General features: G+C 33.9%; 1 protein-coding gene across 2 annotated transcripts in view; it reads left to right on the plus strand.

Annotated features, from left to right (window-relative positions):
- The window catches only part of Chl1 (cell adhesion molecule L1 like), a 230,541-nt gene that overhangs the window by 211,018 nt on the left and 5,718 nt on the right, over positions 1-13,805 (plus strand). The window contains exons 19-25 of one of the 2 annotated variants that reach the window (XM_004629520.2): positions 2,248-2,470; positions 3,687-3,802; positions 3,948-4,152; positions 4,359-4,481; positions 7,915-8,094; positions 11,294-11,455; positions 12,092-12,223. In XM_004629520.2, coding sequence (XP_004629577.1) covers positions 2,248-2,470; positions 3,687-3,802; positions 3,948-4,152; positions 4,359-4,481; positions 7,915-8,094; positions 11,294-11,455; positions 12,092-12,223 — 1,141 coding nt within the window. The remainder of the gene's footprint in view (positions 1-2,247; positions 2,471-3,686; positions 3,803-3,947; positions 4,153-4,358; positions 4,482-7,914; positions 8,095-11,293; positions 11,456-12,091; positions 12,224-13,805) is intronic. The other variant, XM_004629522.2, reaches the window with a different exon arrangement.

A 13,805-nucleotide genomic window follows, 5' to 3' on the forward strand; every position in this document is an offset into this window, starting at 1 on the left:
TTTATTTATTTATTTATTTATTTATTTACTTGGTACAGGGTCTCACTACACAGCTCAGACTCCCAGTGATTCTCTGTAAGCCTCCCCACAACTGGGATTAGAGGAATGTACCAACACACCTGGCTGGCTAGCCCAGTGTGCGGCCAGCATGGCATGTAGTATCAGGGATTGAATCTTGATTCTTGGGTTTGCCACCCAGAGACGTAGAGCACTGAGCTATCTTCTTGGCCCCAAGTTGTTAAACTCCTAATGACAAAGTTGTATTATTTTTTGAGAATATGAAAATAAAGTTTATCTGCTCTAAAATAGAACAAAATGAAATTTAAAGAAATAATGTTTAACTTAGTGACTGCAGTTATAAGACTGTATTGCATTTTAGACAATTGTTATGGGAATAAATTTAGTCTTTTCTCCACCACAAAATTATACAGGTGTGAGGAAGATATATATGTGCTAACACAATTTAGCTATTTTGGGATGTATACGTATTTCAAAAATGTTGCATCTAATACATATGCACACAAAAATACACTTTGTAATTTGTCTAGTGTCTAGATTGGTAGTTATAACTTTATTTGTTCATAGTTATCTTTGAAAAATATGTTAGAATCAGAGACTCCTTGCTATCAACACCATGGTCTTCTCAGATACTTGAAGTTCATCCATGTACTCCTACCTAGAGATTCCTAGACCCAAGTTTAATAAACAACATCTTTAGTAAACATACTTTCTCATGGTGCACTATGAGAAGAAGAGAAGACTTGTGGCCTTCCTGCTTGCTCTATCATTGATTTGTGGTTCTGTCTTTCTTATGGAGCTTATGTCAGAATTGTTGAGGTTCTGTTAGCCGTTGGCTCAAAGCCAAATAAAGAGTGTCCCTGCTGTTGTTTAGGAGCCCAAAGAAGATCTCACAGTAAAGCTAAGAGTTCTCATGACAGAGGTATACTTCATTTTAAATTTCCTCAGGGAATTTATTAAGTTTAGCTACTTTCCTTAAAGCAAAACACACAAATTGAGTAAACTTATTTGCATATATTTGCTGTCAATTGAGGCTGAAGGAAATTTTAATTCCAGATTGCATAAAGCTAAAAGTTCATAGTCTAATTCATTTGCAAAATGCAAAAGCGCATGGTGAATTTGTATCTATTTCATACTAAAATAAAGTATCTCAGAACATAACTTTCCAATAAATGCAAATGTAAGTAATGACCTTAAAATTTTTCTGGAAGTTTTATTTCATTTTGATTTTATTCTCTCAGGTAATTTAAATATTCACTTTGGAATGAATGTAAAGTTACTTGCTGATACAGTGTGATATTTTCAATTTAATTCCAGTCAATGCCCATAATAACTATTATAGTGAGTTAGACTGAATGAAGTAGCATTGTAAATTCTTGAAGAACATTTTATATGACATTATTGAAACACCCACATATACAAATGAAATTATGGTCAGTATGAGTGAACTTTATATAAATGTTAATACAAACAAACTCAATTTCCAAATCAAGTTTTATTTAAAAACATAATGTTTAAAAATGTAATAGTCCTTTAAATAAAATTTGCTTTTGTGAAATTAAATGGTCACACTTAATTATATTTTTCATTGAAATATTGTCAATTAAGAACTACAACAACGGAAATAACCAGTTTCTCATGCTAGAAAGTCCTCCTTTAAATCTATTTATCTAAATTAAGTGTGTGAGGGAAGCATCATCCCTTAAAAACATGAAATAGCCATGGAGGTGGGAAACTATATGAAAAGGAACTACTGCATCCAGCATACTGGTGTATAAACATTTGAATTCTACAAAGTTACAGACTGATTTTATCTCTCTCTCGTTAGGGACAATCATGGAAAAGGATGAAATTAGATGTAAAAAATTTTGCCTAAGAATTGATGGCATATCTTTTTCATTTCTACCAAATTCTCTGGAAAAAAAATGATATATCGGGGGGAGGATATATTGGGAAGCTTAAGAAAAAGTTAAAACCTTGTATACAAAGTATTTGTAAATTACTTCATGTCCTCAAAGTCTTTCATACCCACAAGGGCGTGCGTGATCCATGATTGAAAGTAGTAAAGGTCTAATTATCAAGCTTACACTTAAAGAGGAACAAAACTTTTTATGACTGTCTCTGATCCCAAGGTGGGTCTTGGAGATCTTTGCGGCCTCCTCCCGCCACTTTAAAGTGGTTCTCTGCTGTGTCTTTGTCACATATTGATGATCTTGGCTTCTGTTCTAGCCTTTGAAATCCATGGAACAGAATGGGCCAGGGCTGGAGTACAGAGTGAGCTGGAAGCCACAGGGAGCGCTGGTGGAGTGGGAAGAGGAAACAGTCACAAACCACACCTTGCGGGTGATGACGCCCAGTGTTTATGCTCCTTATGATGTGCAAATTCAAGCCATCAATCAGCTTGGCTCTGGACCTGAGCCTCAATCAGTGGTTCTGTACTCCGGAGAAGACTGTAAGTGATGTACCTGAAACTCTTCAACACTGGAAGACGTTTTGTGCCAGGATATTACATTCCTGTCCCCACACGTTTGGGGGCACCTACTGCATGCAAAGTGAATGTATTAGCTGTAGATAAAAAAGATAATAAAAGGATATGCCCATGCTTCCCCTTGTAGGGTATAGCGAAGGGCAGGTGATCAATATAGAGTGCTGACCAAGTAGTGTGAAAGCCTCAACTTTACTCAGTTCTTAAGTAATCTTTGAAAATCAAATACTTCTTGAAATTATCTGTGCTTTTAGTTAAGCATCATAGTTGTCATGAGGTTTACAAGGTTTTTGTGAGAATTGCCCATATTGGTCAAAGACACCCTTGCAGGCACCTGCTGTCATCCCAGGGCCTCAACTGATGATTGGATCCTTCCTAACACTATTGAGGACCAGACCCAGATTTGATAGTGGAATTCTGAAATACTGGTGGTGTGACAGAGTTTTAAAAACTAATTATGTAATAATGCTCCAGTTACATTGCTGGAAAAAGAGAATACCCTGCATTGTGTGTTACTGCAGAATAGGAGTTATTCTCATTGTTCCTCTATCACATCTTGATGTAAGAAAAAGAGGTGAAGAGTAAGAAATTACTTCTTATCTGCTGTTCAGATTCTTCTACTAACCTCTAACGATGCAGAATTCACCAGTTTCCCATTAAGTTTGAGTCTTGAGTGTATCATATCTAGTCTATTTTTCTGTATGCACTTTTTGGAGTAATGGGACAGTAATATCCATCTTCTAGAGTTGTTGGCAGATTATGTTCTTAATGCTGGACACACAAAATATTATCAATCAATATTAACTTGTTATTAATATTTAGTTAACCAAAATTACAAGTAATTTCATCTCTGTCATTCCTATAGTTCACTTGTTTTCATAAATAGCATGCCCACAGAATATTTTACTGGACAGTGCTTTACATTTCCTTGCATACTCGCCCACATTCTAACTATCTGGAGAATTTCATGTTTTCATGTGGTATAAGCTGTCCTCTTTTCCCAAGGTTTCATTTTAACTGAAAAAATTTTGTTGTAATAAGAAGTTCTCAGTGTCATTTGGAACTGATTTCACGAAAGTGCTTTATAGTTTCACTAAACATTATAAAACTCACCATTGGAAAAGGATTGTCATAATCATGTTCAGAGCTTACTGAAATTTAATTAATCTTGCCTCCTTCACAGATCCTGATTCTGCTCCAGTGGTCCATAATGTGGACGTTATAAACAGTACACTAGTTAAAGTTACCTGGTCAACAATTCCAAAGGACAGGGTCCATGGACATCTGAAAGGATATCAGGTTGTTATCATATTTTTTCTGCTTGTTGTTGCATTTATCTCTTCTCTGAGAACATGAACTGCTTTCAGAAGAAGTCAAAGAGAATCTACCACCATGTGCTGATTCTGTGAGGCTGTTATGCTATTGTGCTATATCTTCATTGCAGGTAAACTGGTGGAAAACAAAAAGTCTGTTGGATGGAACAACACAGCCCAAAGAAGTAAACATTCTGAGATTTTCAGGACAAAGGAACTATGGGATGGTTCCTTCTCTAGATGCTTTCAGTGAATTTCACCTAACAGTCTTAGCCTACAATTCAAAAGGAGCTGGGCCAGAAAGCGAACCCTATATATTTCAAACCCCAGAAGGAGGTGAGGGAATAATGTGGAGAATAATTCCAATAGTGGAAATTATCCAATGGCCATATTGAACATTTCCTTGCTTACTAATAGTTAATATGTACTTTGTGTGAGTTAATGCCTCAGTTTCTGTAAAAAGTTTTAATGTAATGAGACTTCAGTTTTTCTTTAGAAATTTAATGATTTATGAATATTCATTATTGGTTTCATGTTTCTAGTACCTGAACAACCAGCTCTGCTCAAGGTCATCAAAGTTGATAAAGACACTGCCACCTTATCCTGGGAGCGACCTATGAAACTAAATGGAAATTTAACTCAATATTTGTTACAATACCAGATTAGTAAGTAGGAAATTGAATTACATTTATATGCTGATATTTAATTTTTAATTGAACAGTTTGCCAGTGTACTAATGATCTAAGGATAACTTTAGTCCATAGTTCAGAGGCTATCAGACTTTGTTATAGCACAGTTACATTTCAGCCCCTGACTTCTATAAATCAAATATTATTGGAGGAGAGTTAATACATTTCCTACAGCTATTTTCTCACTGCAAAGGGGCCACATGATTTTTGGTGTTTAAATATTTAATTTAGACAATAAAATTTTTCTAACACTTGCTCTAGAGCTAAAACAATGTACCTTTGTTTTTAATACTTACATAGAAGCATTGAGAATTAAGAAACATTTCAAAAAGCAATACTAATAAGTAATATGGTAGCTATTCAAAGCACATATAACTATCAAACTATGATTCCTCTTTGACTTTAGATTCGTGATTATAATCCCAAACTGAAGATACTTTGCTAGCATAATTCTCTATTTTCTCACTAGTTCAAGCACATAATCTCAAGAGAAGAGAAGACCTATCTTCAGACTACTACTTAGAATAATCTCCTTCTATTTGCTTCTGTGCCACTGGATTAATGTATTTAAACAAGAATAGATCATCTTGGGCTGGTGAGATGGCTCAGTGGTCTAAAGCACCTACTTAGAACAAGCTTAGCAAAGCACAGGGACCGCGGTTCAATCCCCCAGCACCACATGCCAGCCAGTCCGCCCCTGGTGGGCTGAGCTGGCCACACACACACACACACACACACACACACACACACACAAATAAATAAAGTAGTTAAGAAAAAGAATAGATCATCTTAAATCACAGCATCTTCTTCCTTGATAGTGCTCAAATGTAAGATTCTGTTCAAAACAAAAATTCGGTAACTGAGACCACATAACCCTTAGTCAGAGCCCAACAATATGTGCTTTAGAATGTGAGAACACAAACCCTAAATAGAAAAGTACTAGGTCAACAAAGAATGTGCCTCCTCTGCTTGCAGAGACCAATTGAATCGTTGTCCTGACACTCTGATGAGACATCAGCTGAAGAACAACCAGTACAGGGTTGCATACCAGTTTTAGTTTCTGATAATCTCTGCTGATTTGGAACATGTTTTGCTAGACATAGATATCAGCCAAATTGAAGTAGCAATTTAGTGTTTCTGAGTGCTTGTTGTATAGCCAAAACATGATCATATATTGTCCCTGTGTTATTTTATTAAAATAAAACAATTATGAAATAATGTACTGTCACTATGTTATGGAAGGACGAACTAAGGCATGTTGGGTGCATGTACTTATTTAGGTTCTGAGGAAGTAATCATTAAGTAAAGATGCAAAGCAAATTAATCTATTGGTCTACATTCATGAACCAGTTTTAAATAGTGTGCAAAGAAAGGAAGAACCATTTAAAGGCATTTTACTATCAATTTGTTTACTAAAGATGTGCCTTATATTTTTCCTGGAAATAAAATGTCAACATTGTTTCAATTCCAATCTTCATATTGATCTGAGTATGGCTTAAATGTATTTTTTAACAAAGTACTTAGAACGTAGTAGAAAGTAATTTTTTAGGAGCAGAATATATTTATTGGGGGAAAGAAAGCTCTTGTCTAAGAGGACAGAAGGGGGGTGGACCCTAGTGGGTTTCCCCCAAAAGCTGTGCTTTCCAGGGATTTTTATAGAGTGGAAAGTAAAGTATTAACTATTATCATAATTATACTTATTCTATAATCATGTGGATTTCTAAATAGCATGATATGTTTAAGTGTATTTTTAAAGACTATAATATTCACCTATTTCTTTATTACCACTGAATGATTGATTGGCATACTTTTAGGTAGTCCAAATTTTTGTTCTTACTCACTGCAGGTTCTCTAGATGAGAATTTTCTGGGGTTCTTATATTCATTTTAGAGTTTTTAATTAACATTTGATGACTAATTGCTGCTTGATCTTGGGTCTATCAGCTCATCATATAGACTGTCCTTTTAGTAGTCTTAAAGAATGTTGTATTCATATGCACATTATTTAAAACAAATAACCTAACATGACTTTTGACCCTCAACACTTTGGGCAGTACTTACCATGTAGTGGGTATATAAAAATATTTAATTATTTCATTAGTTTATTTGTTCTATATATAGAAAGTATAAATGGCTGTGACTTAAGGATGGCTTCACCTCATGATGCTGGGAGAGTATGCAGCAAACATTTTACTCCGAAGTTTGGTCTTTCCCTGTTCAAGTGATTCATGGTGCCATACTTTCTAGTGGTGCTAGACAGACACACCAAACAGCAGCTCCAGTCATCACAGGATTATGAGGCTACAGCACTGCAACTGACACTGTGTAATGCTCTGTGTTGCTAAGCTATGACATTCAGGCTAGCTGCATTAAACGTTTTCTTAGTATTTGTGCTGCTAAAGTGAGCTCGGTGAATATGTTCTTGATTTATAATACTTTGAACTAATAAGAGTGTGCCAGTTCCTTCTTACTCATTGCTGGCACAAAATACCGACACCCAAAATTAAGAAAGGAAAGGTTTATTTAGCTCACAGTTAGTGGAGGTTTCAGTCCATACTTTGCTGGCACTGAGGCAGACAGCAATAGGTCATGGAAGCAGCAAACAATGAAGAGCAGAGCATGAGCCGCAGCTCCAGTGTCTTTCAAGCCTCTCTCTCTTCCTTCTATGCTGACTGCAAGGACCAGAGCTACTCCAAGGAAGTGCCAGCAGCTGCTGTAATGATCTGAGCTTCTCCAAAGTGGTTTTGCTGCGTTGGTCAAGCTCCACCAAGGAAGTGGTGCATAGAAGCCTTCCTCAACTGCCATATGCACCCTTTTCGTTCCTAGTCACTCTGGGCAAGGCAGCCATACCAATCTGGCCAATCCTGCCAATCTTCTGGCATCTCAAATTGACACAATGTCAACCACCACAGAAGGACTTATCAGGATGTAATGGCATTGTAGTTAAAGGAGCATCTGTACTTACTTGGTGCTACATATCAAATTAGAAACCACAGAAGACACATAATCTTAGTATTTATCTCGAAGATGATCAAGTACTTAAGGAGAGAATTAAAATAAATAGTTTGTGAAAGTCCATCATTTTTAATATGAAGATCTTTGTCTCAGGTGGAGCCCAGTGATTCAAAATGTCCCTAGAGCCAAAAGACCATGTTACTCAAATATTTGCTTGCTATTTAATGAGTAGAGGTCTGGGCAAAGTGCTTATTCTTGGTAGGTCTCAGGTTTTCTGAGGTATGACTTGACCATAGTAACTGCATCTGTGTTAGAAGATTACATGAGCAGATAGCTATGAACATTTAAGGTAATTATTTGTATTACACAAGTATGAGGAAAGATAGAAAGCAATATAACTTTATGGTAGGTACTATAAAACTTGAGGCATCATTGTTCAATGTTTATTTCTTTAGTAAATGACACAGATGAAATTGGAGAATTAAATGAAATCAATATTACAACTCCATCGAAGTCCAGCTGGCATCTTTCAAACCTCAATGCAACTACCAAGTACAAGTTCTACTTAAGAGCTTGTACTTCCAAAGGCTGTGGGAGACCAGCCACTGAGGAAAGTGTCACATTAGGAGAAGGGAGTAAGTATTTGAGTCTTCTGCATGTTTTCAACAACTATCCTGAAAGGAATTCCCTATGCTACTGAATAAATTCAAATGATTGTGATGCAAATCTGTCTGACCTTCTGTTTTCCACTGACATAGATACAGTTTATTAATCTTGTTGGTAAAGTACCTGTTAACTAAATTTGTATATTTCTGAATAATACAAAAGTAGTCAATGTTTAACATACACAGGGCAGGGAACCATAATTCTACTTAATTGAAATAGGGCAACACAGAATAATTGAACAGGTTACTAGGGAGATATTTTTCTTTGGAAAATTTTTCCATTAAGAAAAATACTTGTCTTTTGTCTTGATAAAAATTTCTCACAGTACAGATATAATATATCTCATTTCCTGTCTTAATTCATGTGTACATTGATTCATGCACCAATTTTATTTTACTGTCTGGGGTTAATGCCAAATATCATTCTTGGAAACAACCTATGAATCTATGGTTTCACTTAAAGTCCCACTTTCTTAATTCCATTACACTTTTCTGTTTCACTCTAACTAACAGTTATTTTTTCCTTAAATTTTTTGTGCAGTTGTGATTTTAGCAGTATCCTTGCTATGCTTTCTGTAATTCCATAATCATCAGAAAAGAAATAATAAGATAGAATTTAAAAAAGGAACTGGTTGAGAAGAGCTAACATATGCACTAATAAATTCAAGAGGAGAGAATTTAGAAGTTTCTGGATGGTCAGGCATGGGCGGGATTAGGGGAATAGAAGAAGGAAATTGAAAATAGTACAAAAGAAAATAGAATCATTTACACATAATAATTAAATGTTAATCATTATGTGTGAAGTATTTACATATGGTACCACAAAACAAAGAATACAATCTATGGAAGAAATAGCAAGAAGAGAAAAATATAGTAAAGATGCAAGTTAAATTATCTGTGATTTATTACAGATTATATTAAAATAGATTTGTAATTCAAAGTTTTATTCTGATATTTACAGTCAGTTTGTTCCCCCCCTCACTGTCCCTACATATCTACATAGCAAAGAGTACATGTTCCACCGAGGCTGTTTTGATATATTGTATGTTCAGTTAACATCCCAGAAAAACCTTGAGTTCTTTTCAAGGATAAATCCTACAGAAAGTGAAAGGAGGAACTCATTTATCTAGCCATGAGAGTTAGGCTTTGACAAGTTGATTGAAAACTTTTGGCTAACTAAAGGTTATTATTTTTTAAGGGTTTAAACAGAGAGATATTGAGTACTCGATTTATAGAAGTCAGAACAGTAGTCATCTAACTATGCAACTTCCTTCTTTCTTGTAGACAGATTTTAAGGCCCAGGGCTGTGTTTATTTTGACAGAAATAAGACCATAGTATTCCTGAAAAATGCTGGCCCTATTCTTGCCAATTGCAGTACATAAGAATGAGATATTCATAAAATTAGCTTGAAAATATTCCATGCTATAGTGTATATATTGGAAAACTGGGGCCTGAATGTGTTAAAGCTAAACAAATATTATTTTGGAGGATTGAAATGTCATTTGTGTAGTATGTAACTGATGTTTTATCTTCTATGCAAGCTAAAGTAGCAACTAATAAGTTTGGGAGTCTTAAAATAGATATCTTCATTGTCTTGTCTATAATTTATAATGTTCCTTATAGTGTGTTTGTGCTCTTTTTCAGGAATCTGCACTTTCCGTAACCCAGCTACTGCCCCCTCCCCAGTTGACACTGATTTCTCTTCTATAGACATAACTTGCCATATTTGCAGTGACATATTTGTATTATCTTTTACCATTGGGGTTTGACATGGTCTTTGAAAAAAATATTTTTTACTGAGGAAAAAACATTTTGATATCATTTAGCACTCTAGAAACTATAACTTTTATGCAATTTAGAATCTCCTACTGCTGCGTATCTGCCTTCTTGTTCTGCCTAGATAGCACATTTCAAGATTATTTGACATTTACTCACAGTGAGGAATTTAATACACATGTATTACTTTATGATTGCTTTCTGGTTCTTACTTCAACTTTTAGGAAAGGGGGAGTAGAGTTAATTTGAAATAGTATTTTGTGTCATTGGTGATTTGAACAAATGACTTGCTTTGCTCCTTTTTTTTCAAAAGCTTGCACTGCTTAACATTATACTAATATTTCTGTTTTTCAAATTCAAAATTAATTGCTCTCCATTTCAATGGTGATCAATCTTAAAGGCTTTGCTTAACTGTATCACTGAACTTCTATTTTTCCTAGTGCCATTTTTAATGAAACATCTTTATTATCAATAACTGCAATCAATTTTTATCTTATAGATTAAAAAGTTACATGCAAGTATTTATGTTACCACATACACACATAACCCAATTTTGTATCTCCTTATATTCTCATTAAGGAATGTCTTTTACGTCACATATGAATTGCTAATTTTTTTGGTTTATTTACTATACTGACTTTATTCCTATTAAGTGTATAAGTCAAAACAAGAGTAATTTATATATATTGCAACATGAAAAATTGATATAGAGTTAGTACCATTTTCATCTGTCATATGAAATTCTACAACTCTATTGGATTTTGGTGTTTTGGGAAGGGAAAGTATGTCTCATATCACTTTCAAAATATCAATAAAATCATTCCATTTAAATGTAGCTATAAACCTGCATTGTATATTGCTAAAGTTTCTACAAATTTAAAATACTTATTTATGACCATATCATGTTATTCCATAGAATTTATGGAGCTGTCTAAGACAAAGAGAATATATGAATATAAATAAATATACTTCTTTAATATATTTATGTTAATATATTCATTTGATTAAAATGATTATATTATACATTATAAACCAAAAAGGCTACATCCAATTTTTATTAGTTATATGACAGTCCAAATTACAAAAAAATAATGCTTAATTTTTTAAATGTCTGTGTCTGGTTTTATACCATTCACATGACCAGGCAGATTTATAGTAGCACTTCATGCTGATCTCATGTGGCCATCCATTAAAGTCATTTCACTTATTCATTTTCAGGATATTAAAAGAGAATACCTTGAAATGATAATCTCTTGATCTCCTGATAATTCAGGAACTATTAAAATGCAGAAGTGATTTCTTTCATCTCAAATAACAGTATTTTTCTTAACTTTTCATAACTTGCCTTTCAATAATTACAATTCATATAATTTAACTGTGTACCTTTCTCAGGTAAAGGTATCAGGAAGATATCAGAAGGAGTAAACCTTACACAAAAGGTTCACCCAGTAGAGGTATCTGAGCCGGGAGCAGAACACATAGTTCGCCTAATGACTAAGAATTGGGGTGATAACGATAGCATTTTTCAAGATGTAATTGAGACAAGAGGGAGAGGTGAGAAATTAGATTGTGTTTGGGATAGTCTTAGATAATATACCTGTGTCCAGTGAATTCATTTTATATGTACATACCCTATATCAAAGATAAAATAATTGAGCATTTTAGCTATAATCATCATAGTTACAACTTTTTGGGGAAATAATTTTAAAATTATCAAAATGAAAAATATTTCATAATGCTACAACTTATCTCACAGTGATTGTGCCAGAACAATTGCCTAAAAATATACCCTGCTAATTAACATGCGTTAATAACAAAAACTAAAGCATCTATAAAAGCAAAACCACACAAGTGAAGCACACAAAGCTCCACAGTGACCTACACATAACCAAGGCAGCCCGTGCTTCGCCTGCTCCCCGCTGCTCTGTGCTTGATGCCGCTGCCTTCTCTGTTCCCTTTGGTTCACATACTCAGAACCCAATACAGCCCTTTCTTAATAAAGTAGAAATAGGTTCCTAGTCGTACCCTAATAAAGTACCCTTTGGATCACTTTCCCTCTAGGAGCAATGAGAGGAGAAAAAAAAATTGATGCTATTTTGTTTGCTGAATTATAATGTCTGATTTTCCCCAAATAATATGGTACCAAACACTTTGTGGTATTCACTGTCATGACTTCTCTTTTTACAACAGAATATGCTGGTTTATATGACGACATCTCCACTCAAGGATGGTTTATTGGCTTGATGTGTGCAATTGCACTTCTCACATTAGTCTTGTTAACTGTTTGCTTCGTGAAGCGGAACAAAGGTGGAAAGTATTCAGGTAAACAGTTTATTACTGTGATATACAGCTAAGCAAATAACAGTTTCTAAGAGGGATCTTCAGAGATCTGATATTTTTTAAAAATTACACACTGAAGTCAAATTTATATTAGCAACTTAAATATATAATAACCTGGATGGAAAACATTATTGCTAAATTAACTTATCAATGGGAATATAGGTGATCTATAACAGCAGTGAAGACCATTTGAGACCACATGTCCAAGCTGCAATCTGAGACCCACTTATTTATCAGAGAATACCAACACTGCAATTAAATCTGGATACTGAGGACTTAATTCAGAAAAGTAGCTCATACATTAACATATTTTATCTTAAAACCACAATAACACACATGCTGTAGGTTCACTACTACTGATCTACCACATTACATTGAAGTGAATGCTTGTTTTCTCATTTATAGTACTTAAAACACACTGGAACATGGTTGAAAATACCTCTACATTTCTCTTTTCTATCCTTAAATAGAGATTCATTCATTAATGGCACATATTTTAATGTCATAAAAAGACAGTAACCACCTATAGCATGTTTCTATATAAGTAGAAGACCTGGGATATTTGTATCAATATTCTCTGGTGCAACTATCTCCAATTTTCAATCATTGAAAAAGTGTGTTTTTTCATTTCCCATGGTTGTATTAGATATACTACTTCTTTAATTAATTGTATATTAAAGAAGAGAGGATTGTACTAATATTGTTTAGACAAGATTCATGTCTGTATCTTGTCCACTGAGCAACTACTATGAAGACAACAATATGCAATGTATTAATTATTGTAACTCTCTTACTAACCCATTTTGAAACTGTTTCATTGCTATTTTATCTATTTTTCTCATTAAATGAATAAAAATGTATATTAAAGATAAGTAAGTAAATAAATATAAATACAAATAAATAAAATAGAAATAGAAACACCCTCATTAATATGTTTATTTTAATTAAGCTCAACTTCCCAATTTATATATATGTATATATATATATATATATATAATTTTTGTTTACTATTCCCAGTGCTTTTATGTGAAGAGAAAGATTTATTTAGATACCACTGCTATAATATAGTTTGATTACATACAGATTAGTGAGCTTCATTAAGCAATTTGGAAACCATCATGTATATAGATAGCAATTGCATGATTTTAAGCTTTTTGGTAAAGTTAAGTGCATAATTTATATAGTTACACATTTCACATTTTCCTGGAATATCTGAATTGTAATGCATTATTTTCAAAATCACTACTAAGTACTCAGGGTAAATCGTTGGAAGTCTTTAAAATATTGAGCATCTCTCCTTGAGTATCCTTAACTAATAACCGTTTGTGACATGTGAACCCAACCATTTTTTAAAGAACTTCTTCAAATCACATGCTTAAATGAAAAACAAAACACCTTTCATATTGTTGCATGCTAAGATAATCTCCTGGTCACTGTAAAAAGTGTTTGCTATTTGAGTTTTCTGAGAAAAGAAGCAAGAGCTATGACTGTTATCCCATTATATAAGAATAAAATCTTAATTTAAAATATTACTATTATTGAGACAACTTTGTGTAAGTCAAGG

Source organism: Octodon degus, unplaced genomic scaffold (assembly GCF_000260255.1).
Source record: "Octodon degus isolate 3935 unplaced genomic scaffold, OctDeg1.0 scaffold00030, whole genome shotgun sequence".
NCBI classification, from domain to species: domain Eukaryota; kingdom Metazoa; phylum Chordata; class Mammalia; order Rodentia; family Octodontidae; genus Octodon; species Octodon degus.